At 38.6% G+C, this 22812-nt stretch overlaps 3 protein-coding genes across 8 annotated transcripts; 1 reads left to right on the top strand and 2 right to left on the bottom strand.

The window, feature by feature from the left end:
- The first annotated feature begins 833 nt into the window (after nt 1–833).
- On the top strand, nt 834–20968 carry LOC6504609 (arginase-1). The gene is made up of 5 exons (XM_001966497.4): nt 834–1095; nt 1218–1421; nt 1499–1685; nt 19340–19439; nt 20451–20968. The coding sequence occupies exons 1-5, from the start codon at nt 846–848 to the stop codon at nt 20808–20810; spliced, it is 1101 nt and encodes a 366-aa protein (XP_001966533.2). The 5' UTR covers nt 834–845; the 3' UTR covers nt 20811–20968.
- On the bottom strand, nt 7381–16640 carry LOC6504888 (protein elav). 6 transcript variants are annotated; one of them, XM_014904356.3, is made up of 3 exons: nt 16313–16640; nt 13824–14114; nt 7381–11843 (listed from the first exon to the last, which is right to left on the bottom strand). In XM_014904356.3, coding segments are annotated over exons 2-3 (1485 nt in total). In that variant the 5' UTR covers nt 13825–14114; nt 16313–16640; the 3' UTR covers nt 7381–10359. The 6 variants fall into 6 exon arrangements, with proteins under 6 accessions (XP_014759842.1, XP_032309315.1, XP_014759843.1 ...); XM_032453424.2 differs by lacking the exon at nt 16313–16640 and adding an exon at nt 15757–16030 and having other exon boundaries at nt 7381–11884; XM_014904357.3 differs by lacking the exon at nt 16313–16640 and adding an exon at nt 15757–16030.
- LOC6504887 (endoplasmic reticulum-Golgi intermediate compartment protein 2) lies at nt 20837–22754 on the bottom strand. Its single transcript, XM_001966496.4, has 3 exons — nt 22352–22754; nt 21457–22281; nt 20837–21399 (listed from the first exon to the last, which is right to left on the bottom strand). Exons 1-3 carry the CDS (start codon nt 22470–22472, stop codon nt 20999–21001), a joined length of 1347 nt encoding a protein of 448 aa, XP_001966532.1. The 5' UTR covers nt 22473–22754; the 3' UTR covers nt 20837–20998.
- Between the last annotated feature and the right edge of the window lie 58 nt (nt 22755–22812).

Raw genomic sequence — 22812 nt, 5'->3', positions numbered from 1 at the left:
TTCTTGACTGTAGAACGGTCTTATCATAAGTCTAAACTCTGAAGCTTTATTTCCTTTAAAATGTTCTTTAAACGAATCTTAACTCAAAACTTATTTTTAAACTTTAAAATCAAAAGAAAACCCACTGTATGCAAACTTAATTTAGGGCTGATTGGCTTCCATAAATTAAAAAATAAAATATTATATTATATATTAAACAGTTAACAGCTTTTGTAATGATTTGTAAACTTTGATATGCCGAAACTTGAAAATCCATAAAGAAAATATTTATATATGTACTGCACGATTTTAAAATTTATTATTATATTTAGAGAGCACTTACCTAAAAAATAAATACGAAAATATAAAGGTGCAGCATACATACAGAATATATGTAAATAAATATATATTTATATATCTATGCTATAATATATATTGATATACTGTATACATATCCACAAATCTGGCAATTATATAGCTATATAGCTACTTAAGCAATTATTTGAATAAATGAATATATAAACCAGGTAATTTTTAATTTAAAATTTAGAATTTTGAAAAGTGATGGCTCCTGAGAGTCTTGTTTCAGTTTCCCAAATTATTTCCTGATATATATTGTATATATTTGTAATCCCCGATTTGTGGTGGCTTTGAAGCATTGTTGTCGTCAGAGCCAGGATCAAGGTTATCTGGCGATAGCCGGACCTTATCGCTCCAGCCCCCCATCCCATCCCATTCCATCCCAGCCACTACAATGTCCATTGGCAAAGCGATCTCCGCTGAACTGTCGCCGGACTTTATCAGGGTCCACCACCCAAGAGATAGTTGTCGTCGTCGTCGTTCGTTGTCATTGCGTTGTCTCTTCGATGTGGCTGCTCAGTAGCTCAGTAGCTTCCAGCGTTGCGTACAAATCGTACAAAAATATGTGGTGGAGCCGTAAGTTAGCCTCGAGATGTCTCCGCCTCCACAGGGCCAAGAGCACCGCCTCAGAGCCGGAGCAGACGCTGGGCATCATCGGAGTGCCCTTCGCCAAGGGTCAGGGCAAGCAGGGCGTGGAACTGGCACCGGATCTCCTCCGGCAGAGCAGTCTGCGGCAGGTCCTACAAAGTAGTCATGGTAAGCTAGAACCTAGAGAATCCTACTATCTTGAAGGTGAAAAGTCACCATTTCCCATTAAAAACAAAGTTGAAATCTTTACTTGAAAAGTGAAATTGTTTTCTTTATTGATTTTTTATAAGATGGCTTGGTTATAAGGGACTATGGTAACCTGCAGTACTCCGTGGACGAGTCCTTGCTGCAGCAACAGCGCGTCCACTACCACCACATCCGGAACTATGCCGACTTCATGGCCTGCAACCGGGCGCTGATCGAGCAGGTGAAGGAGATGCTCAAGGAGAACTCCCAGTTCCTGGCCATTGGCGGTGATCATGCCATCGGTTTTGGTGAGTCTCTAGCCTCCTCCTCCTGGATATGGAAAAAATTATATAGAATTATTATATTATTTAATGGGAATGGGCAGGTTCGGTGGCTGGACATTTACAGCATACGCCGGATTTATCGCTGGTGTGGATCGATGCACATGCGGACATCAATCTGCATAGCACCTCGCAGTCGGGCAACATCCATGGCATGCCCGTGTCCTTTCTATTGGAGCAGCTGCGCACCACCTGGCAGCATGCCGGCCTCCAGGACATAGCTCCCAACTGGTGAGTGTCGAACTGATACGTTTATAGGCTTGCCAAGTTTTTTTTCGAAAATTTTCAATATTTTGAAATAGTTTTTTTTTTTTTAAATCAAGACTATAAATGTTATAAGCTTGTGAGAGATGTAAAAATTTTTCAAAAATATTTGAAAAACTTGTTTTTTTTTGTTTTTGAAAAGCAAGCCTATAAACGTAACAGATTATGTCTCTTGTGGAATTGATTTCTTTATTATTTTTTAGCGTCAAATCGCTTATGACTTAAATACACAAATTCGACTTATCTATCTAACTGCGAGGGGGGCTTATTTATTTTTAAACACATATACCATTATAGTATTTTATTTTCATGTATTTCTCATTGGAATATGGGGTTGCTGGGTGGGGGTTATTGGCGGGGATGTTCGCCTTATCACAGTTGCCTTAAAAAACTAAGAGACTTTTTCGTTATTTTTGATTAAGTTTCATTTTTTTTTTCGATTTTTTTCCTATTATATATATATTTTTTTTTTAAATATATTTCAGTCTTTAGTTTAGTTGCTATCAACCTTAGAATCTGCTAATTTATAGCATTATTTTATACATTGCTTTTGTTTTTCTTTCGGCAGTCCATTTTTTATTTATTTTTTTTAAATAATTCTATTTTTTTTCCATAAGCTTGGCTTAATCGAAATCTAGAACAAATGACATTACACAAAAAAAAAAAAAAAAAAATAGAATTAATTAAACTGGAAAATCTGGAAATTAAATCAGCGATCAGAAAACCCAAAGTGCACGAAAATCAAACCATAATTCGACTTCTAACCGACTTCTAGTAATTCTTTTTTAAAAATATAGCACTCTATTCTAGGCACAACCAACATTAATTATTAATTAATTATGTTTACAAGTATTTTTAATAAAATATCTTCAAGGGCAGTGGATGGTGCTATTTGGTTTTATTTTTTTTTTAAATGGTGATTCTACGCTTTTTTTTTTGAAAAAAAGAAATATTTGAAAAAATTGAAATTCAAGTTTTACAAACAAAACTTCTTCTGTCTATCAAATTTAACTTTTAATCTTAAACTCAAAAAAGATTTATGTACACTGAACAAAATATGTGTGGCACACAACGGACAAAATGACGGGAAACGGAATAAAATTATATATATTTTTAATATATATATACATTGTACATCACAGAATCAGACAATGACATTTGAGAACCAAAGAAATATTTCAATTTTATGTAATACTGCCTGCCGTTTTTTTTTTTTTTTTGCGGTTAGTCTTCAAGGTCACAGGGTGGGTGGGAGTTTCTGTTTTTTTGGTGGGTGGCTGGGTAAGTGCATTGCATTGATCGAAAAAAAAAAAAATCCAAAATTAAACTCGACTAGAAACTAGAAAAAGCGTTAGAATTTCGTTGGAATTAAAAATTATCTGTGGCTCACTAAGGTTATTTTTTGTTGGATATTTTCTGAAATTACAATACATAATGCAAAAGTATTTCTGTCAGTGTGTCTGCGTATGTGTGTGTGTGTGTGTGTTTGTGTATGTACAAGATTATGTATTCAAAATATATATTATGTATATGGAAGGAATTAGGGATCGAGGGATAAAGGATATATGGGTTTCTGGAATACTGGAACTGGAATGTTTTTTGGATAAATTGTTGGACATTTGTGGTTTATGCGTTAAATAATTACAATCAATATTAAAGATTAAAGTATCAATGAATCAATATAATTACACAATCATTATCGGTTTAATCAAGTAATCAATTAACTAATCGAATCGAAATTCAACTTGAAGAAATGTGTTTTTGAAATATATATGTGTCTCATTTTTTTTTTTCAGTTTCTTAATTTTTTTGTTTTTTTTTTTTTGCATAAATTCAATTATAAAATCGAACGAACATTAAGAACACACGCCTGAAAATAAATCAAGAGAAAGAAACAAATTAGAAAATGCTTTATAAATTATTAATATACTTTTTTTTTATGCTGCAGGATGTGAAGTTTACAGCTTTGTTTTTATTTTTTTTTTTTGCTACAAATATATATATAATAAGAGAAAGAAAACCATTTGGAGAAATCATCAGTTTTGGCTGATAAAATATATGTTTATTTTGGGAAATATAAAAATATATATGTGTGTGCCAAAAAATTGTACGGAGCTCCAGCTCCCTCTCTCTCTCTTTGTTTATATTTTTTTTTTTGTCAATCAGGATCGGATAGATCTAGGGATCGGCATTATCAGCATTATCTTCTCCGATTTACTTACCCAAAAAATCACACGAAACAATAAAAGTGAGTGAGAGGTAGAACAATACAACAACGACAACGGAGATACTGAAACTGAAACTGAAAACTCAAAAAATATATATCCCGAGAGACAAAACCAAAATTCAGCTACAAACACGATGGATCGATGGAATAAATATATATATATACTATATATAGTCAGCCGCAGAAGTTGGTGGCAGGGGGAAGGGGGTGGAGTGGAGGGAATAGGGATATAGGTTTAAGGATTTATTTTTTTGACGAAAGGAAAGTTTCAAAAACAGAAATTTTTGAGAGAAAAAAATATCAGAAAATCGGATCGGATTCATGTCCTTTATGAGACGCCGGGATCAGATCAAGATCATCCTCATGTGGCACTTCTTGTGTGTTCCTTTGCACTGGGACCAAAGAAGCATTATGTTCAAAGTACACTGAGCGAAATTATAAGAGCAAACGAAAGTTCATACTCCATTCCAAAGAAGGAAGACAGTGGGCGGGGTTTCACAATGAAAACTGAAAACTGTAAACTGCAATTTCTTTTTCACTTTTTTTGTTTTTTTTTTTATATAGAGAGAGAGTGTGTCTGTGTCATTTGTGTGTTAGTGTGTGAGATACACTGTAGAAAATTAAATAAAAATAAAGAAAAATCAAATTCAACGGAGAGCACAAAACAGTCTAAGGAGATGAACAAATGGCGTCAGTAGAAACAAGCTAGAAATCAATTTTTTTGAAATTAATTGGAAAAGTTTAGTATCTCAAACTAGAAATTAGAAACTCGGAAATTAGAGTGTTAACTGAAACTGAGAGAAATGGAGAAAAATTGCGAGAAACCCAAGCGGAAACAGAAATCCAAAACTCAACCTGAAACGGAAACGGAAATGGAAATCGAAACGGAAACGGAAACGAAAACGGAGAACGGAAAAGGGAAACGGAAAGCGTTGAAACAAAAGGTTTGGTGTCTTCTGATATATACTATATAGAGAGATATACATACAATATATGCAAAAAGCAAGAAAAACTCATAATTATATATTTTTAAATACATTTATAATATTAATATCTTGTTTTGTTTTTTTTTTTTCATCCTATTTTTTTGTTAGTTTTTTTTTGGTTTTGTATTGTTTCCATTTTGAAATATCATTTGAAATGTGTGATAAATATTATTAATTAATTAATTAATTAATCGATATAAATATGTTAATAAAATAAATTAAATAGTTGTCTCCTTTCCAACTCGTCATCATTTTAATCATAATAATAATAATATAATATATATATAGAAATGTATATATATTTTGTTTTCTTTTTTTTTTTTTTTATTACTGGTTTGTTGTTTTTTTATGATTATTAACGGTATCATTGTGTAATCGTTATCGCTACTCTTAAGCATCCAATCTTTCCTGATCGCTCTCTCTGCCCATCATCATCGATGATCGATGAATAAAATGATAGAAAAAATCAGATGGTATATTAAAATATTACACAAAAAATTACAAGATACTGGGTAAAAATCATACACAATAATCTCACCGCTAAAACTAAATAAGATTCTGAGATTCTATATAACCATTAAACATAATGGATTATTTTTGGTTTTGTCGTTTTTTTTTTTATTTAATTTTTATAAATTAAAAATGTTTGCAACTGGCAGATTTATCCAAAAAACCGAGCAACAAAAACGGAAATCAATCGGAATTAAATCCGGGAATGTCTTGGGTTCTATGGTAATAATATTATAGTGTTAGTAATAATAATGCTGATTCAAAGAAAAAAAATAAATTTGAACCATTTTGGGAATGTCTTTCGTTTTGTTTCATTTCTGAGATCAATGTTTTCCGATGGCATCTCCTTAAAGATATAGATAGGCCTTGACTAGATCGTTTCCTATAACTTTCGAGTGTCCGTCATTGTTTTTTTTTTTTGAGTGTAAAAAATACAGATAGAGAGACAGAGAGAGAGAGAGATAGAGGGGGAGAAAATATAAAATCAGGCTAAAAAATAAGCCCGGATGGGAAAATCATATAAATATAAAAATCAAATAAAACCAAAAGTTGAAAAAAAAAAATTAAAAAATGATGCTAACAAATTTTCATCAAGTGTTTTTTTTATTGAAAGTAAATTTTTTTCTTCATTTCTTTTTTTTATATATTTTTTTTTGTTTTTTTTTTTTGTTGGTGCGGAAATTAAGTGAAATCATAAAAGTAAACATAAATGGATCGTAATTTTCGAACATAATTTGTTGCGTAATTCGATCAGAAAACCAAAATATACACGAAATCAAATAAAGAAAATAAACCATACCATACAAAATCATAATAATAATAATAATAATGAACATAATTTATGATCATTCGATTGTTTTCGATTCGATCTCACAGGATCTTCAAGTACACACAGATCGTATATCGTATATATCTAGATATATATATATATATCAACTAAAACATAGTTTTCTTGTTTTTGTTTCTTGTTACTGTGGTACAGATCAAATGAGTAGCTTTTTTTTTAAACAAAAAATAAAATTAAAACTAAAAAAGGCAATTAAACAAAATAAAATACAAAGTACAAAATTAAAATTATAAGTAGAGTTCGAGTTTTGAGAGAAAAGGGATAAATTATTTGTTTTTCTTCGTAATTTTATTATTTTTTTTTTTTGTTTGTTTTGTTTTGCTTGTTTTGGAGAGAGTGGATCCTGATATTATATTTAAGATATATATCATATATATAACGCCCTCCTCCTGTCTCTCTCTTTCTAATTTTTTTGTTGTATAATTAGGCTAATTCTTCATACGATCATAATCGTAATTCATAATTTCTTCGCTTTGCTCAAAATCAAAGGAATATTGAATTCAAATTGAATTAAATTAAATTACGTAATTATAAAGTACAATAAATAATGTGTTCTGTTTCCGTTTGTTTTCTTGGTTCTTTGCTTACTTAAATCGAAATATGATAAAGAAAAAATGATGAGATATAAATATGTAATAAATATATATATATAATAATATATATATCTGATCTATGCACGATCAGAGTTCGGTGCATATCAAAATTCGCTTAAATTGTAAATTACACGACAAAAAAATAATTGTATATTTTTTGTAAATTTTTTGTAGTACTTAGGTTGTTGTTGTTTCTGTTGTAATAGAATAGAATAGTAATGGCTTAGAAGAGTTACATAATTGATGTCATTTCGACTCGATACACTTGAACAAAAATTTATAAATTTGTTTGTTGTAATTATAATTTGAGATGCTAGAAAATTTGTTGCTGTTTTTGTCGTTTTTTGCCGTTAGTTGCATTTTAAAACTATTGCACAAGAATTAATTAGAATTACTACAATTAATTAGATCATTGATGACAAAAAATATAAGCATAATTATATAATTATTAAATGTATATATAAAGGATTAATTAAATTATATATTTAATATATTTGTGTATGTGTGTGTGTGTGTGTGTGTGTTGTGTTGTGTAAGTGTGAGAGTGTTAAGGTGATGACAGAAATACAAATTAAACAAAATCAAGTACATAATTGTTTTTTGTGTATTTTTTTTTTAGTATATAAATAAACTAGCAGATTGTTTATAATTCATAATTACTCCCGGAAGAAAGCTATCTATTCTTCTCAGGAGACTGGGGAGGCTAATCTTTGGAAAGGGGAGAGCAGGCCTTGTATTTTTCCTTTCTTTTTTTTGTTTTTTTAATATTTATTTTTTAATCATTTCATCAATCATTTTGCTATGCTTATTGGTAGCTACTAGAAATTGCCATAGTTTTCTTTTGGTTTCATCTACAATATATATTCTCTTCTATATTCTCTTCAACTCCTCCGTCGTCTTCTCATCCTTACTTCTTCTGACTAGATTTCTTGTTGCAAATTTTGTTCAAACACAAAAAAAAAGATTTCTTGTTGGCCTATAATTATACAAAAAAAAAAAATTATGGATTATATTTAAGAAGGTATATAGAGTACATATACCCGATTACACATAGAGCTAAGTATCGTAATAATAATAATCATAATTAAATCAATTTCTACGTGGCTCCTCGCTTCTAAGGATACTGATTTCTGATTTCTGTTATCGGTTTTGGTTTTGAGAAAATTTCACTATTTTTTTTTTTTAGTTGTTTTTGGAAAATAAACTCAAAATAATATTAAAGAACACAAATCGTTTCGTATAAATATGCATGGTCGGGTCGGTGATTTTGTAGTTTTTCTTTTTTGGAGTTTTTGGATGCAGGAGCCTCTAGATTCAATTCGTACACAAAGCAAACAAAGAAATCAAACTTAAACTCAAATTCAAATACAAATCCAGAATCGAAATTATATAGTTTATAGATTATATATATATGTTTTTGTTTGTTGGTTGAATTGTAGTGTATTGTCTCACTCTCTTCTATACAAAAAAAAAACCAAATACTATAAAAAAAAAAAAAAACGAAAAAGCAAACGAAAAGTCGATTTTACAAAAAAATTTCAACTAATAAATTAACGCAAAAAAAATTGCACAAAAGTTCTTGGATATTATATATATATATGGGGGATTTGGATTATATATGGGATGTGCTTGAAGTTATCCTTTATCCTTTACTATATCCTTCCCTTCAAACCTTTCCTTACTTGGCTAAAGAAAACGCTTTGCTAATGATCTTTTTTTTTTCATTAATTTTTAGTTTTTGTTTCAAACTGTTTGTAAAAAAAATTGTTGCTGTTGCCTGTTTTCTCTTATTTTTTTCCCCATTTTTTTGTGCTACGCTTTGTTTAAACACTAAATTGTTTTGTTTTTTTGTTATTTTTTTTTTTTTTTAGCAAATATCCTTGAACTATACATTATATAAAGTATATATAAGATGCGCTTACGAAAAGCCTGTCTCTGTGCCTGCATTCAAGGATAATACTAATATATATATATCCACCTATATACACACGCACAAGTATTACAGTATTTAAATATTCACTAACAATTATTTACTTTAGTAAAACGTTTCAAATTTGCGCATAAATTATTGTATTACTTTTGCCTCCTGTCTCCTTTACAGTTAAAACTGCTTGTTTTTTTGGCTTAAAGGACACCAGTTCGGCCTCTTTCTCACCACAATTCGGGCTTACTTCGTTTCTCTAAGTGTAGGGGTGGGGGGGAAAAAAAAAAACAAACACAAAACATTTAAAAAAAATTCTTTAAACTTCTATATATAAGTGTATATAGATCTATATATATATATATTTTTTTTTTAGAAATATTAAACTTGCTGTTTGTTTTTTTTTTTAAGTTTTTTTTTTTAATACTGTAGCAGCCTCCATGTTATTTATATTTATTATAATTGCGATCTCGATCGCCCTTCGAATACTTTTTTTTCCTTTCGTTTTCGGCCCAGCCCTTTGGATGACAAAAAAAAAAAAAGCCAAACTGAGGTCCTGTAAGCACTCAATGTGTGTGTATATCCTAGAAACTGATCTCCTTATTTTTTTTTTGCAAATCTTAATTCTGGTTTTTCGTTTTTTTTCTTTTTAGTTTTTTGTATCAAGATTTAAGATTCTTTTTTTTTTCTTTTTGTTTATGGTAGAAAAGTTTTTTTTTGGAGTGTAACTAACAGAGTTTCTTGTTCTTTTTTTTTTTTTTGTTTAGTTTTTGGAAGATTTCATTGCTGCGTTTTTCTTAAGTTTAATAAATTTTTAAAATTTCTCATGTTTTTGTTTTTTGCTAGTAATATTTTTTTTAAATTTCTTTAAGTGTTTTTTGTTTTTTTGTTTTTTATTTTTTTGTGTGTATGGTTGATTTCTTTGTTTTGCTTTGCGACTAACTGGATTGCGAGTGCAACCTTTGACCTTTTTTCGCTTTAGCTGCCAAAGTTTTGAGGCAATTTCCTCATAATCTCACTTGTCTGCCTATCCTTCTCTAACATTATCTCTCTCTCTCTGTCACAAATCTCATCCTAATACAGATCTCTCCTTGTTTTAAATGTTTAGTTAATGGTTTTTTACTTAAATGCTAAACAAGAAGAATTTTTCTATTGCAACGCTTTTGGCCGGCGATTGGATTTTGAGTTTTTTTTTTTTTAGGTTGGTTCTTTGCTTCAAGGACTTCAAGGATTGCAGGGATTTTAAGGGGTTAAGAGGGAGGGAAGATGCCGTTGTTCGTTGTTTCGACACGTGAGAGAGAGTACTACTCCGCCTCCTGCCTGGCCAGGACTTTCCTTTCTTTCAAGTCCTTTGTTTTGTTTTGTTTTTTGTTTTTTTTTTTTAAGTGTTTTACACATACTGTTTTGTTGCGCTTAGTTACCGTTATACCATGCATATTTATATATGTGTGTGTGTGTGTGTGTGTCGGGTGTCGGGTGTGTGTGTTGGGGTGGTGTGTTAAGTTGTGTGTGTGATTCAGGGTCAATGGCTGCTCCTCCTCCACGATGGCTATGGATTTACTTGGGCTTGTTGGTCTTGAAGCTGACCTGCAGCACCCGATTTCCCATAGTATAGCCATTGAGGGCCCGGATCGCCATCGCCGCCTCATCATAGTTCGTCATCGAGACAAAGCCATAGCCCTTGCACTGATTCGTGGTCGGATCCTTGACGATCTTCACCGATTGCACAGCCCCGAATGGACCGAACAGCTGCCACAGGGCTGCCTCTTCCGTTTCCGGCGCCAGATTATAAATGAAAATGGGATAAGCACCGCCCGGACCGCTGGCCAGCGTTGTGGCTGCCGCCGCCGCAGCTCCCAAGCCATTCGGCAGCATCACATCAAGCATATCCCCAGCCATCGGTGAGAATCGGGCCAGTCCCTTGTTCACCGGCGTATGCATCGCTCCGCCGATCCGGCGGACCAACTGGGGATTGAGGAAGGCCGGCAGCTGCGGCTGGATGATCTTGCTGGTGCTGCCGGGCGTATTCGAGAACTTCACCACAATCGGATCTGTGCAGCTGGAGGGTGTGGTGCCGTTCAGTGCTATGATGGCCCTGGTGGCCTCTTCCCGCTTATCGAATCGTATGAATCCCACGCCCTTGGTCTGGGTATCGTTGCCGGCGTTCTGCAGGATCCGGGATGTGATGATGGCACCGAACGGAGCAAAGATCGCCTCCAGCTCCTGCTGGGTCATCGTCTTGGGCAGACCGGAGACATACAGATTGGCGCCCTTTATGGCATCCGACGAGGGACGGGCGAACGACACCTTGATCGTCTTATTCTGGAGCCGGAGTCCATTCAGGACATTCACCGCCTGCTCGGCATCCTGGGGTCGCACATAGTTCACAAATCCATAGCCCAGAGACTGTCCCTTGCTGGGCGCCTGGGGATTCAGGGGATCGATGTAGACCTGCGACTTGTCCCGTATCAGTTTCACCGACTCGATCTCGCCGACGCTGGAGAACAGGGACCGGATCTCGTCCTCGGTCATCGTCTGCGGCAAATAGTTCACAATCAGATTTGTGCGCGTCTCCGAGCTGCCGTTGCTGCCATTCTGGGATGCTCCACCGCTACCGTTGGTGTTCGCCTGTGGCTGTTGTTGCACCACCGCCTGCTGCACTGCAGCCGGCTGGGGTACGACGGCTTGCTGCTGCTGCTGTTGTTGCTGCTGTTGCTGCTGCTGTTGTTGTTGCTGCTGTTGTTGGACTGCCGTTTGTTGGGCGGCGGCTGCCTGCTGTTGTTGCTGCAACTGCTGCGTAACGGCTGCTGCTGCTGCGGCCACGGCCTGTTGTGTCTGCTGTTGTTGGACCTGGAGTATGGCCTGCTGCACCTGCTGCTGCTGTTGCAGTTGAGCGGCCGCGGCCACGGCAGCGGCATTCTGTACTGGTGCTGCTGCCGCATTTGTGGCTGCCACCGCCGCAGCGGCTGCTGCATTTTGCATCAGTTGCGCCTGTGTGTCGACTCCGCCGTTGGCTCCGTTATTTGCCATCATAAAGTCCACTTTTGGGATGGGATGAGAGTGGTTTTTGAGTTTGAAGGACCAACGCAGGGGTAGGCGCATGGAAAGAATAGTTAAATGTCAAGATTAAACCATTTGTATGATGTGTTAGTAAGTGGGTTAAGGTTGTGGGTTAGTTCTTAAACATTAAATAGGATTAGAGGGTTAAGATGATTATTAAATGAGTTCTAACTTCAAGAGCCCCTAACTGTATACTTTAATTATTTTCAAGTCTAAGGATATCTTTTTCGATTGCACTCAAAGGACTCTCTTTTCTGAGTGTGCCCCTAACTGTAGACTATGTTTTTTCTTTGGAATTTTTTTTTTTACAAGAGGATATACAAGAGGGGGTTAAAGTCTAAGATTGTTTTTGAAAATTACATTCCACTGAAGAATCCAGATCTCTCATTTTTTCCGGAAGAGTCCTAGGATGGATTCGTTGCTCTCTTTTGTGGGTTAGGCGGCTGATTAACGGTTAAATGGGTAACGGTTAACGGTTAACGGTTAGTTGAAGGAGCTTTGCTCACTGGCGCCGCCCAGCGGCCCACTTACTTGTCTCTCGCTCAATCTCTCTCTCTCTCTCCGCCCAGACTTCTCGCTCTCTCCCACTATATTCTGCTTCTTCCTCTCCACACCACCCACTCGGCAATCAAAGCTCTCAGACTCTCAGACACTAACACACACACACAAACACAGTATAGGAAGCACTCACAGACACTACTCACAGAACTTCCACTGGATTTGCTTTTTTTTTTTTTTTGCTTTTGGCTTATTGACTTTAATCTGCCGTTGATTTGTTTTTGTTTTCTTTGTGTGTTTTGCTTTTGCTTTTGGTTCTGGGATACTTGATTTTATTTTGAAATATCAAATTTATTATTCAAATTAAATGTTTTGTGGCTATTTATCGTAGTCTGAATTGGCAATGGAGCGGCGAGACAGAGGCACAGATCCGCTACGTTCCAGGCACACGATGCTTCTGAGCGCAGGACATTCTGGCCAGGCTCGCGTGCTCCCGCTCCCGCTCTCGCACTCGCCCAGCCGGTCAACCCCCACCCCCTCAAAACTGTTACAGCTCTCCTTTCTGCATGTGTGTGTGTGTTTGTACCCCGCCCAGTTATGTAACACAGCAGCAGGAGCAGAAACAGCAGGAGTCGTCCGGTTAAGAGGGGCGGGGGAAGGATACAGGCTCACAGCACCCCTTAGAAAAACACCGAAAATTGCTGAAAGCAAAAATGAGCAACCATCGACGGCGGCGACGGCGACGGCGGCCAAAAACCCACCCTTAGCCCAAAACAAGTTGTAATATTTCCTTTTTGGCGAAACATCCTAGTCTTCTATGTATGTACACAAGCTTGGTTGCACTGCTTAAGGGTTAAATGCCAGGCGTTGCCACCCCCTGAGCCCGGCTAAAATTTACAAGGCTGTCTCAAGAGAGAGCTCTCTCTTGGGCTTTCTCTCTCACACTCTCGTTCTCTCTCTGGGCTGTCTGGCAGAGGCTGCGGCAGTGGGATGTTGCAATCCTCTCTCAGTTCAATGAACTACGATCGCCAAAAAGGATACTAGGGGGATTTTTTTGTTTTATTTTTTTGATATTTTAGGTAAATAGAAAAAGAAGGATCTCTAAGGGAGAGTACTATAATTAACCAAACAGTTATCTTCTTCTTAAAGTATCTTTTAGGTTGTATTTCAAGTTGTATCTTTTAGCTACATCTTGTTTTTATCTTAGCCAATCTCTACTGTAATTGCCAATTCGCACATTCAGCTTCAGCTTCTCGCCAGAAAGAGTCAAAAGGTCAAACGCACCTACATCATCCATCCATCCATCTCCCCCCCCCATTTCCCCACCCACAACATACAGTCGTCTCGCTCTAACAACTATCACCATGACAGCCGCCAAACACCGTTATGGTGCCCAACCCTTCTTGCCAGGTCCTTTTCCCCAGTTACCGTTATTTGTCTTATAATAACTAAAATATACTCACTTGTTATAATTTTAGTTTAGCTGCTGGGAAGGAGGTTGTTGGTTTTTGTTGTTTGTTGAATTAATTTCTATGATTTCGCTATATATACTATATATATATATCTCTCTCTCCTCCGGTGTATCCTTTTGAATCCTTGTATGTGCGCGCGCTCTCACGGCGCTGCCTCCTCACTCTCGCTCTGGCTCTCTGTCAGACTCGTCGCTGGTCCAGGACTCTTTCCTTTCCTTTTTGTTGCTGCTTCTGGGGCTGCTGTTATTGTTGTTGTTGTTGTCGTTTGTTGTAATGTAAACGCTAAACAAAAACAAAAAAAAATAAAACAAAACAAAAAGAAGCGGTAAATTTTGGTGTTTTTTTTTTTGTGTGTCTTTTATGGGAAATCGATTATATCGATTTTCTTTCTCCTTCCTCCCTACCTATACCACCACCACCCCCCAACCCCAATCGCAAATCAATCTCGGCAATTTATTGTATTTCCATACATATCACTGGCAAAAAAAAAATAGACAAAAAAAATGGAAAATAATTGGAATGCTAAAAAATATACACATATTATATCAAAAAGCAATTTGTTGTTATACAATTCTATTGTGTGAGTGGCTATTTTTGTGTGATGCTCATTATAACAGTATCTCTCTCGCTCTCTCTCTCTCTCTCTCTCTGGGATACATGAGATGAGGGGGAGGACGAGAAAGAGGAGGTGGCTCTCGCACACTCCTTTCTAAATACAATGTATGGCTGCCTCTGCTATTGTTTTTGTAAAGCCGTTACCTATGTACGTATGTTTTTTTTTTTTGCTTTTTGTTTTTTGTTGAAAAACGAAACAAAAACACAAACACACATGAGCGAGCGAGAACAACACGCTCTCACAGATACAAACGTTTAGTATCTATAAGTTTTTTTTTTGCTTTTGTTTTTATTGTTGGAACTAAACACGCGCTGCTCTTTTTTAATTTTTTCGAAAAAATGTTTCTGATCTACGGACAGTGGTCGCCACAAATACACATACATATGTATGTGGATGTATTTGTTCTTGGAACTGCCCTAATTTTGTATTTCCGCGCGCGTTACTAACTTTCCTGTAATTACTAATACTACATAAGATTTTTTTTTTTGCTTTTTATGGCAACCGGCGTTTTGTTTACTGCAAAAATCCGCCCCCTCCATGGCGCTAGCTCTCTTCTCTCCTCTCTCTCTTATCTCTCTCGGGGGTTTGCGGCACTCCTTTCTCCCTCCCAACCTCCCACTCTCACCACCCACCCAAAATTTCGAACTTCTAACGGTTATTGTTGTTGCTATTACTATTCTAGTTGTTGTTGTTGTTGTTGTTTGGTTCTGCGTACAATGCTCCTTGAACATAAAATCGATATGCTAGCTGCGCCCTTTTTGCGCCGCTGTAGCTCCCTCTCTCATACACACAGGCACAAGGAGAAGGAGGAGGAGAGCGCTTACAGATACACAGCACAGAGGCGGCGGCAGAGGTAGCAGCAGCGGCAGCGGCAGTGGCAGTGGCAGCGACAGCGGCGTCGGGCGATAGATTTTAAACACTACTACTATTTCCAGTCACTCCCCCTTCCCCGCCCCCAACTAAGCAATTATTTGTTGTTTCTTCTGAACTCCCCCTCCCTCTTCCTCTTAGCGCCGAATTGCATATTGTTTTTTTTTTTTTTGTCCTATTAATATTTGTTTGAATGTATAATATTTCCAACACACACACACTCACACACTCTCACACATACTAGACAACAGAAAAAAAAAATAGATATAGTTTGTAATATAATTGCACAATTATTCAGCGCGACTCGATCATTTCGCAAAAATGTAATAACAATTTCAAATTGTTATTGTTTTGTTGCATATATCGTTGTTGTTGTTGTTTTTGGTGGCACAAGTTGTATACATATTTCCGGATATCCGAGATTCTTGGTATTCTTACATTTTGTTTAAATTTTTTTTCTGCTGCTTCGAGATGAGCTTGACTTTCGTGTTTTGTTGTTGTTTGTTGGGTTTAGATATTTTTTTTATTTTTTTTTGTTAGTTAGTCGTTTCAACTGTTATTGTTTTGCACTACTTTCGAAAAAAAAAAATCAATTGCAGAAAGAGCACACGGAGCACGAGATTTTCAGTGGCAACGCACACGGAGCGTAGCGTTCAAAAGAAAGTTCAAAAACGAATGCGAACCATTTCTGGTGGCACGGATGTTTTGTTGGATTTTTCGGTGGCGGCGGCGGTGGCGGTGGCGGCACATGCTCTCTCCCGCTCTCCCTGCGTTGTAACGTAGAAATTACGGTGAGAGTGGTGGAGAGAACTGGAGAGAGCATTGCTGGCCATGGGTGTAGGCTGGCTTGTAGAATGGGGCGGCGAAGAAAGTAGTACTCAAGTTTACAATTCTAACAAGGTTTTTTTGACAAAAATTATTATAAAAATGTTCATCATTTTTATTAATAATTATGAATAGTTATTACTCTGTTTCTATCATTTGAATGACTTACGAACAAGCGTTGTTATACGAGTCCCCTTTCACCGATCCAGGACGCCACTGTCTCTGCCCCTGTCCGCTCACTGTTGTGCGTCGCCTTTACATAGCTCCAATTTTTGCAACGGATGCCGTTGATCACTCACAACTTTATGTTGCATCCACCATTTAGTTAATGTTTTCAATTGATGCCTTGTTTCAGTCGGATTCGTTGTAGGATTAAGTGATTAGTTAGTAATATTTAATTGGGCAATGTAAGCGCAGTTTAGAATTGAAGCCAAAATGGCCGCCGCCTGCCGCTATGGCTTATTTGTTGTGATCGGTACATGGTTTGAAACCGTGCTTATTCCGGTTCGTAAATGCGTTACCGGTTCGCTCTCTCTTTTAAACTGAGAGAGCACCCATTCACAATTCTTATTGTTAAATAAATAATTAATAGTTTAAATATCAATGAAAAATAAAAAAACAAATAAATAAATAGTAACAGAGAGTTTTATTTGAATAATAAAGACCTAGAGATGCCACGAACAAAGAACAACCCAAGAGCGCCTATCGACTATCGAAGTGCCTATCGATCGTTACAAATAGAGGGAAATCCGCTTTTTGAAATTAGTTGCGCTATTGGAAATCATGACTCTGACCATTTGCGTGGAAAGAAAGAGGTCGTCAACCGTTTTATGATGCACGCGACCATTATCCTTGCCAAATATCTGAGTTCTAAGGGCTGTTCTGGTTTTATGTCCTTCTTTATTATTATTATTCGTATTTTCTCGTTCTTGGATTTTGTATTTTTGCACTAGCAACCACCAACGCTCGACGGTTGGGGTGGTTTCCGTGCAGCATGCTACACCACCACCATCACCGCCACCCTCTATCCTCTTTTTGAAACCCAAAAGGACCCATTTCCAAGAGGCGTTTCAATTTCAACAGCAATCCTGTCGGTTCCCTTCGTTATTTTTTTGCTTTTTTGCTTTTTTCTGTTTGTTCCAAGTTCCATGTTGCGTGTTGCGTGCGTGTGCTTAATTGCGCTTGTATTCGGCACTCGACATGCTATAGGGCATATATCATATATATATATATTTATATATATATATAGAGCCACCCTCCGACACCCCCAGCCCTTGTAACTTCCTGTTCCATGTGCTGATTTTTACCCTGTGTGGCAAGGGTCTGTTCCAATTTACAAAACAGTCCTGCACTTTTAAAAACTCAAAATGCTTTTAATTTTTCAATCTATTTATTAAACTTTATAAAATGTGGAAATTTAATATTTAATTTCTTAGTTTTAATTGAAAAAGATGATAAATTTAGGTAGAATCAAGTAGTTTTTCTCTCTGTGCAAAATACTTGCAAAATGAAGTCCAAACGAAATTGTACCGCAACTTTTGCCCTGGGGGTGGTTTTTGCCGGCAACTAACTGTGCCGGGAGGGTGGTGCTGAAGAGGAGGAGGAGGAGGAGGTGGTGGCAGTAGTGGTGGTGGTGCCACTGTCCATGCCGGATATGCGGATTCAGACAGATCGGCGTCGCAAGTGTCTGGTTTTGCATACAAAACCCATATGTATTCTAAAATATATATATACATATATGTATATTTTGTATAAACAAAGGACGAAAAGTCCTTGCTCTGGCTGCCATGTAAAATGCAAATGCGAAAGGTGGTTTTTTAATCACAGGATTTCCATAAGAATCCTAACAATGTTTGAATTTTAATTATATTTAAAGCTTAAGGATATTTTTGGTTTCTAAGCATGAGACTAAAAAATGAAATTATAGATATTCTGGATCCTAGTCACGTGTCCTCATTCCCCCCAACCCCAAATAGTAGGCTATAGGGTTTCTGAAAATATTACCAAAAAAAAAAGGATTCCCCTTTTCCCAATTCGAAAGGGTTGTCTAATCCGTTTTAGCCACGGCCGAAAAGCAAAACAAAACACCAACAAAACAGGATTAAAAAAGCAGGACCAACACAGGATTACAACAAATGATGGGTTTGGAGGGTCTGAAGGATATCCTCTGGAGGGCAAGGGAGGATATTTACCCGACAACCCCTAAAAGTTACAGAAAAATTCAGAGATCCTTTTGGAAAAGAAAGTTTTCAGAAACAGGAATTTAAAAATACTAGTCCTGAAAACTGGGTAAGAAAGGATCTTGGAGAAAGGAACCTACCGATTGCATCTGTCAGGATCTATCCCTCCCTGCTTGCCTTCCTGGTGGCACTCCACCCCCCCCTTCTGTCACAATCTATTTACATAAAAAGGATCCTTAGGGCGCTTTTAACTTTGCACGTCTGGCTGCACATTCCATATACCATAGGGTGTGGATATATTGGGAACCGAATCCGGATTCCTTCCTGCCCCGACAGATGCAGTTTAACCCCGAAACTAATGGTTAATAATCATAAAAATTACCATAAGACTCCAGTGGCAGGGGCTACTACGATCATTGCAGGAATAGAAAACATAGGGAAGGAATAAAAATATATGTATATATATAGTATCCTTGTATGTCCTTGTATGTATAATAGAGCACGATCGGTGTGGAATCGTGGCATGTGGCATGTGGCATTGCTGTGTCCTTTTGTCTGCAAAAGTGCAGCCTGCTCTCATTCCCATTCCCACTCCCGAATCCGATTCGGTTGCAGTACAATCGGGGTTGCAATTTAAGGCCAAGGACTTGCCACCTGGCTTATTAATCAGGATCAAAAGAATGCCAAAAAAAAGGGGGGTGGGGGAATATATACATATATTCTATAATATATCCTTATGAGATATCTTTAAGATACCCGACCTAACCCAATCAGGAAACCGGAAGGACTTTAGCACGAAGCTTTTTTTTTCGAAAGAGACTTCAAGTTCTTTTATGTCCTTTTTCTTGTGAAGATCATTGACCGAGGGGTTCAGCAGCACTTGAAGGACTTCTCAGGGAGTGCCTTGGAGTGGAACCCACGACTATTTGTTTACACGCTGGTCGATCCTGTCAGCTGTGTCCTTAATATTAGTATACCCCCTTATTCCTGGTACTGATCCTCCTTTTCTATTTCAGTTTGCCCAAGGATCAGTTGGTTTACATCGGCCTGAGGGACATTGACCCCTACGAGGCGTTCATACTGAACAAAGTTGGAATACGCTACTATGCCATGGATGTAAGTACACTGAGACAAAATATTATTAACTAAAAATTAATATAAAAAAAAAAAATAAAAAGGTTTAAAATCAAAGAGATCTATTTTGAATATTTTTTATTTATTTTTTTTGTAATTGATATTTATCCCCTTTTTTCTCCAAGTGTAGAAACTAGAGTAAAACAGCCGCTCCTAGGTAGACAGTTTGTCCTTTTTTTTTGTTTTAAAATTTCCCTGCCTTGCAGTTGGGTTCTCAGATCCTTTTTCGGTTATCCTGGCAGTTGTAAAAATTGTAAAATTCCGGTTTCTGCCTCACCTCCCCCCCTTCCCCTTACCACTCTCTACAGGATCGTATCGAATGACGATCGTGCGTGACACAGAGTCCTGCATCCTTGCACCCGATAGTGTGTGAGTGTGTGTGTGTGTAAAGTTGTAAGCTTGGCATTTATAGGGGTTGCCTCTTGGCCCGAAGGAGCCTACAGGGCATCCATACATACATATATCCTTTTTGGTGCCACCCCTCTGTTACAGGGACTTCCGATCCTTGCAAAAGGTGGTGACTCACACAGCACACACACACTCATATACATGTGTGTAAATTACGTGCCCGGCCACATCCTGCCCGGCGTGGTTCGCATCCTTGTCAGCTCATTGCCCATTATTTATGGCTCGTGGAAAATCGACGTATGTTGAAAAATGGTTCCTGCTTCTGATTCTGATTCTGATTCTGATTCTGATCCTGCTCCCCCTCTTCCCTCCACTCCACTCCCCTCTCCTGATCCTGATCCTGATCCTTATAGGCAAAGCTGCAAATTTATTATAGCTCATTAGTTCGATCGGAATCTGCAATTGGAATATGCGAAAAAAATCCATCAGGGGATGGGAAACAGAAATTCGGATTCCTGGGTACAGTTCCGATGGTAATCGGTTCCTAATTGAACTCCCAGATGAGAAATTTTCAATAAAATTAATAGTCTATGTCCTGGAATATAAAATCCTTTAATAATCCCACTCTCTATCCTCTTCCTTCAGACAATCGATCGCGTGGGAGTGCCCAAGATCATTGAGATGACTCTGGATGCGCTGAATCCCCAGAACAAGATCCACGTTAGCTTCGACATCGACGCCCTGGACAGCAATGTGGCGCCTAGCACCGGTACCGCCGTCCGGGGCGGTCTCACCCTCCGCGAGGGCATCAGCATCGTGGAGGCACTGCGGGACACCAAGCGGGTCCAGGGCGTGGATCTCGTGGAGATCAATCCAAAGCTGGGCAGCGAGCGAGATGTTCGCACCACCGTCGAGTCCGGCTTGGAGATCCTTAAGAGCATGTTTGGCTATCGGAGATCCGGAAACTGGAGCAACATCGACACTGGCATCCTGGGGAGCGATTAAACGGTGGAATAACAAATCCAAAGCGCCTTGGAACTTATCAATATTTATGTACAATATTTCTCCAATATTTGTGTTTCTTTTCATAAATTTTTTTTTTTTTTTTTGTTTGTCAGTTGAATAAAAAATTAGTTTAAAAAATAAAACAAAAAAAACGCCGAGGTATTGCAGACTGAGAGATTCGAATCCGATTATAATCCGGACTTGAGCTTGGGTTGTGCCGTCGGCAGATACGCCGAAATGTCCACTCTCGCCATCAGGTTGGCCGTCTGGAGGAGTTCATTGACAGGCGGCGCTGTCACGGTTGCAGGGGCAGTGGGAATAGACGAGGGAGCCGAGGAAGCGGGAGCTGTCTGGGAGTTTGCCAGCCGGTGGTACAGCTGCGGAGCAAACGTACGCAACAGTCGCCGCTGGATGGCAATCAGGAGGGAGTTTATCGCACCCGATATTACAATAATCCCCGAAATGATGGAGCACAGACGGATGACAAAGGTGGCGAGGTGATCCCGATCGTTGTCCACGACTATCTTCAGCGCCGACCAGTCGTACTTGAAATAAATTCCCGGCGAGCCGTACGAGTTCCTCTCGGAATCTGAAAGAGAATGGAAGTCATTGGAGTTGTAGTTGCCGTCGATCAGTAAAGACTCACCCAGTTTTCTGACGTTCTCGGTGACGGAATACTGGAACGTATTGATTGTGCTGAACGTCTGACGGATCTCGGTGGGCACCACCTTCAGGAAGTACTGCACCGTGGTGGCCTCCTCCTGGATGATCGTCTCATCGCCCTCCAGCGGCTGTACAATCCGCCTGGAGTACTGTCCAAAGCTGAGCCGGTTGATGCGATGTGTGAAGTTGGCCGGCATGCGACGCAGCTCGATCATCCAATGGTCCTCGAACAGTCCCACCACCGGCTGAGCTCCACCGACCAGGTGGAGTACGCCGGCCACCTTGTTAATCCCCAGAGTGCCGTGCAACCGGCAGGCATCGTACTTCGTCTCGGGATTAGCAGCCGCAGCAGCTGCCTGTTGGGACATATGGAAGTCCAGGGCCACGGGCAGGGCGCCCGGTGGAGGTGGAGCTGCCGGGAATGTTGACGGACTCTCGCGCTGCGGATGGGTGTCGCGCATAATGTCCTTGAACAGAACATCGGCCAGGGAATGGAACTCCTCGCGCAGATATTGATTCTGGATCTGGATGGCCTGGAACTGAAGCCGATCGTGGTCGTTCATCTCCCACCAGACGCCTTCGCGTTGCAGGGTCCCGTAGGCGAACACATCCTGTTGCGTCTCGTCCATTAGATCGACGCCGGAGAGCGAGGCGCAGGGCATGGCCACCGTGATGTCCACATGCATCTGGACCTGATCATCCAGCGACATATCCGGCTGAAACTGATAAACGATGTCCGTTTCGTGCCAGTAATAGTGCAGTTCCGTGTACACCAGATACACTATCAGCAAGCGGCTCAGCAGGGAGACTGAAAATAGAAGTAATTAAGTAATTAGTAGAGTAAACACCCATTTATTGTGGGGCAGGGTAACGCTTACGTGTTCCTCCAATTTCCGTGGTCTCTGTGTACTTTTCCGGGACCTTTTTGAACGCATCCAGGTTCTTGGCGAACTCCAGAAGCTGGCTCTTATCACCACGATACCTCAAGGTGGCCGACATCGTGGATAATTCCTATCAGGTCGCACAATCAATTGGATGCAGCACCGGCTCCGGTCAGCGGTTTCATTGCCACGTACTCCGTAGCTCTCCCGGCACAATGGCGCCGTCTGTCTCCGGCGGAATGTGGGCTTTTGGGCGTTGGAGGTGTTTCTGGAATGTGGTTAGTTTGATTTTGGCACTGTCTTTTCCTTTTTTTCTCAGAAATCGTTGATTTTTATAATAATAAACAAATCAGGAGCTGCTTCTAATATTTACAGCAGTCTGGCAGCACTATTGAATACTATACAGCGGTACGGTAGCTCTGTGGTGCACAATAGGTACTTTTTTTTATCTTATGTTT

Source organism: Drosophila ananassae, chromosome XL (assembly GCF_017639315.1).
Source record: "Drosophila ananassae strain 14024-0371.13 chromosome XL, ASM1763931v2, whole genome shotgun sequence".
Lineage (NCBI taxonomy): Eukaryota > Metazoa > Arthropoda > Insecta > Diptera > Drosophilidae > Drosophila > Drosophila ananassae.
This window is presented reverse-complemented; position numbering and strand designations above follow the sequence as displayed.

Bases quoted from the DNA above. Each gene is read 5' to 3' on its own strand.
- LOC6504609 (XM_001966497.4), top strand. From the start codon at position 846: ATGTGGCTGCTCAGTAGCTCAGTAGCTTCCAGCGTTGCGTACAAATCG. The intron at 1,096-1,217 runs GTAAGCTAGAAC...ATTTTTTATAAG, and splicing joins GGTCCTACAAAGTAGTCATG to ATGGCTTGGTTATAAGGGAC. The intron at 1,422-1,498 runs GTGAGTCTCTAG...GGGAATGGGCAG, and splicing joins TGATCATGCCATCGGTTTTG to GTTCGGTGGCTGGACATTTA.
- LOC6504888 (XM_014904358.3), bottom strand. From the start codon at position 12,250: ATGAGAGATCTGGATTCTTCAGTGGAAT. The intron at 11,844-12,222 runs GTAATTTTCAAA...CCATCCCAAAAG, and splicing joins TCTGGATTCTTCAGTGGAAT to TGGACTTTATGATGGCAAAT.
- LOC6504887 (XM_001966496.4), bottom strand. From the start codon at position 22,472: ATGTCGGCCACCTTGAGGTATCGTGGTGATAAGAGCCAGCTTCTGGAG. The intron at 22,282-22,351 runs GTAAGCGTTACC...TTCTATTTTCAG, and splicing joins CACGGAAATTGGAGGAACAC to TCTCCCTGCTGAGCCGCTTG. The intron at 21,400-21,456 runs GTGAGTCTTTAC...ATTCTCTTTCAG, and splicing joins CGAGAACGTCAGAAAACTGG to ATTCCGAGAGGAACTCGTAC.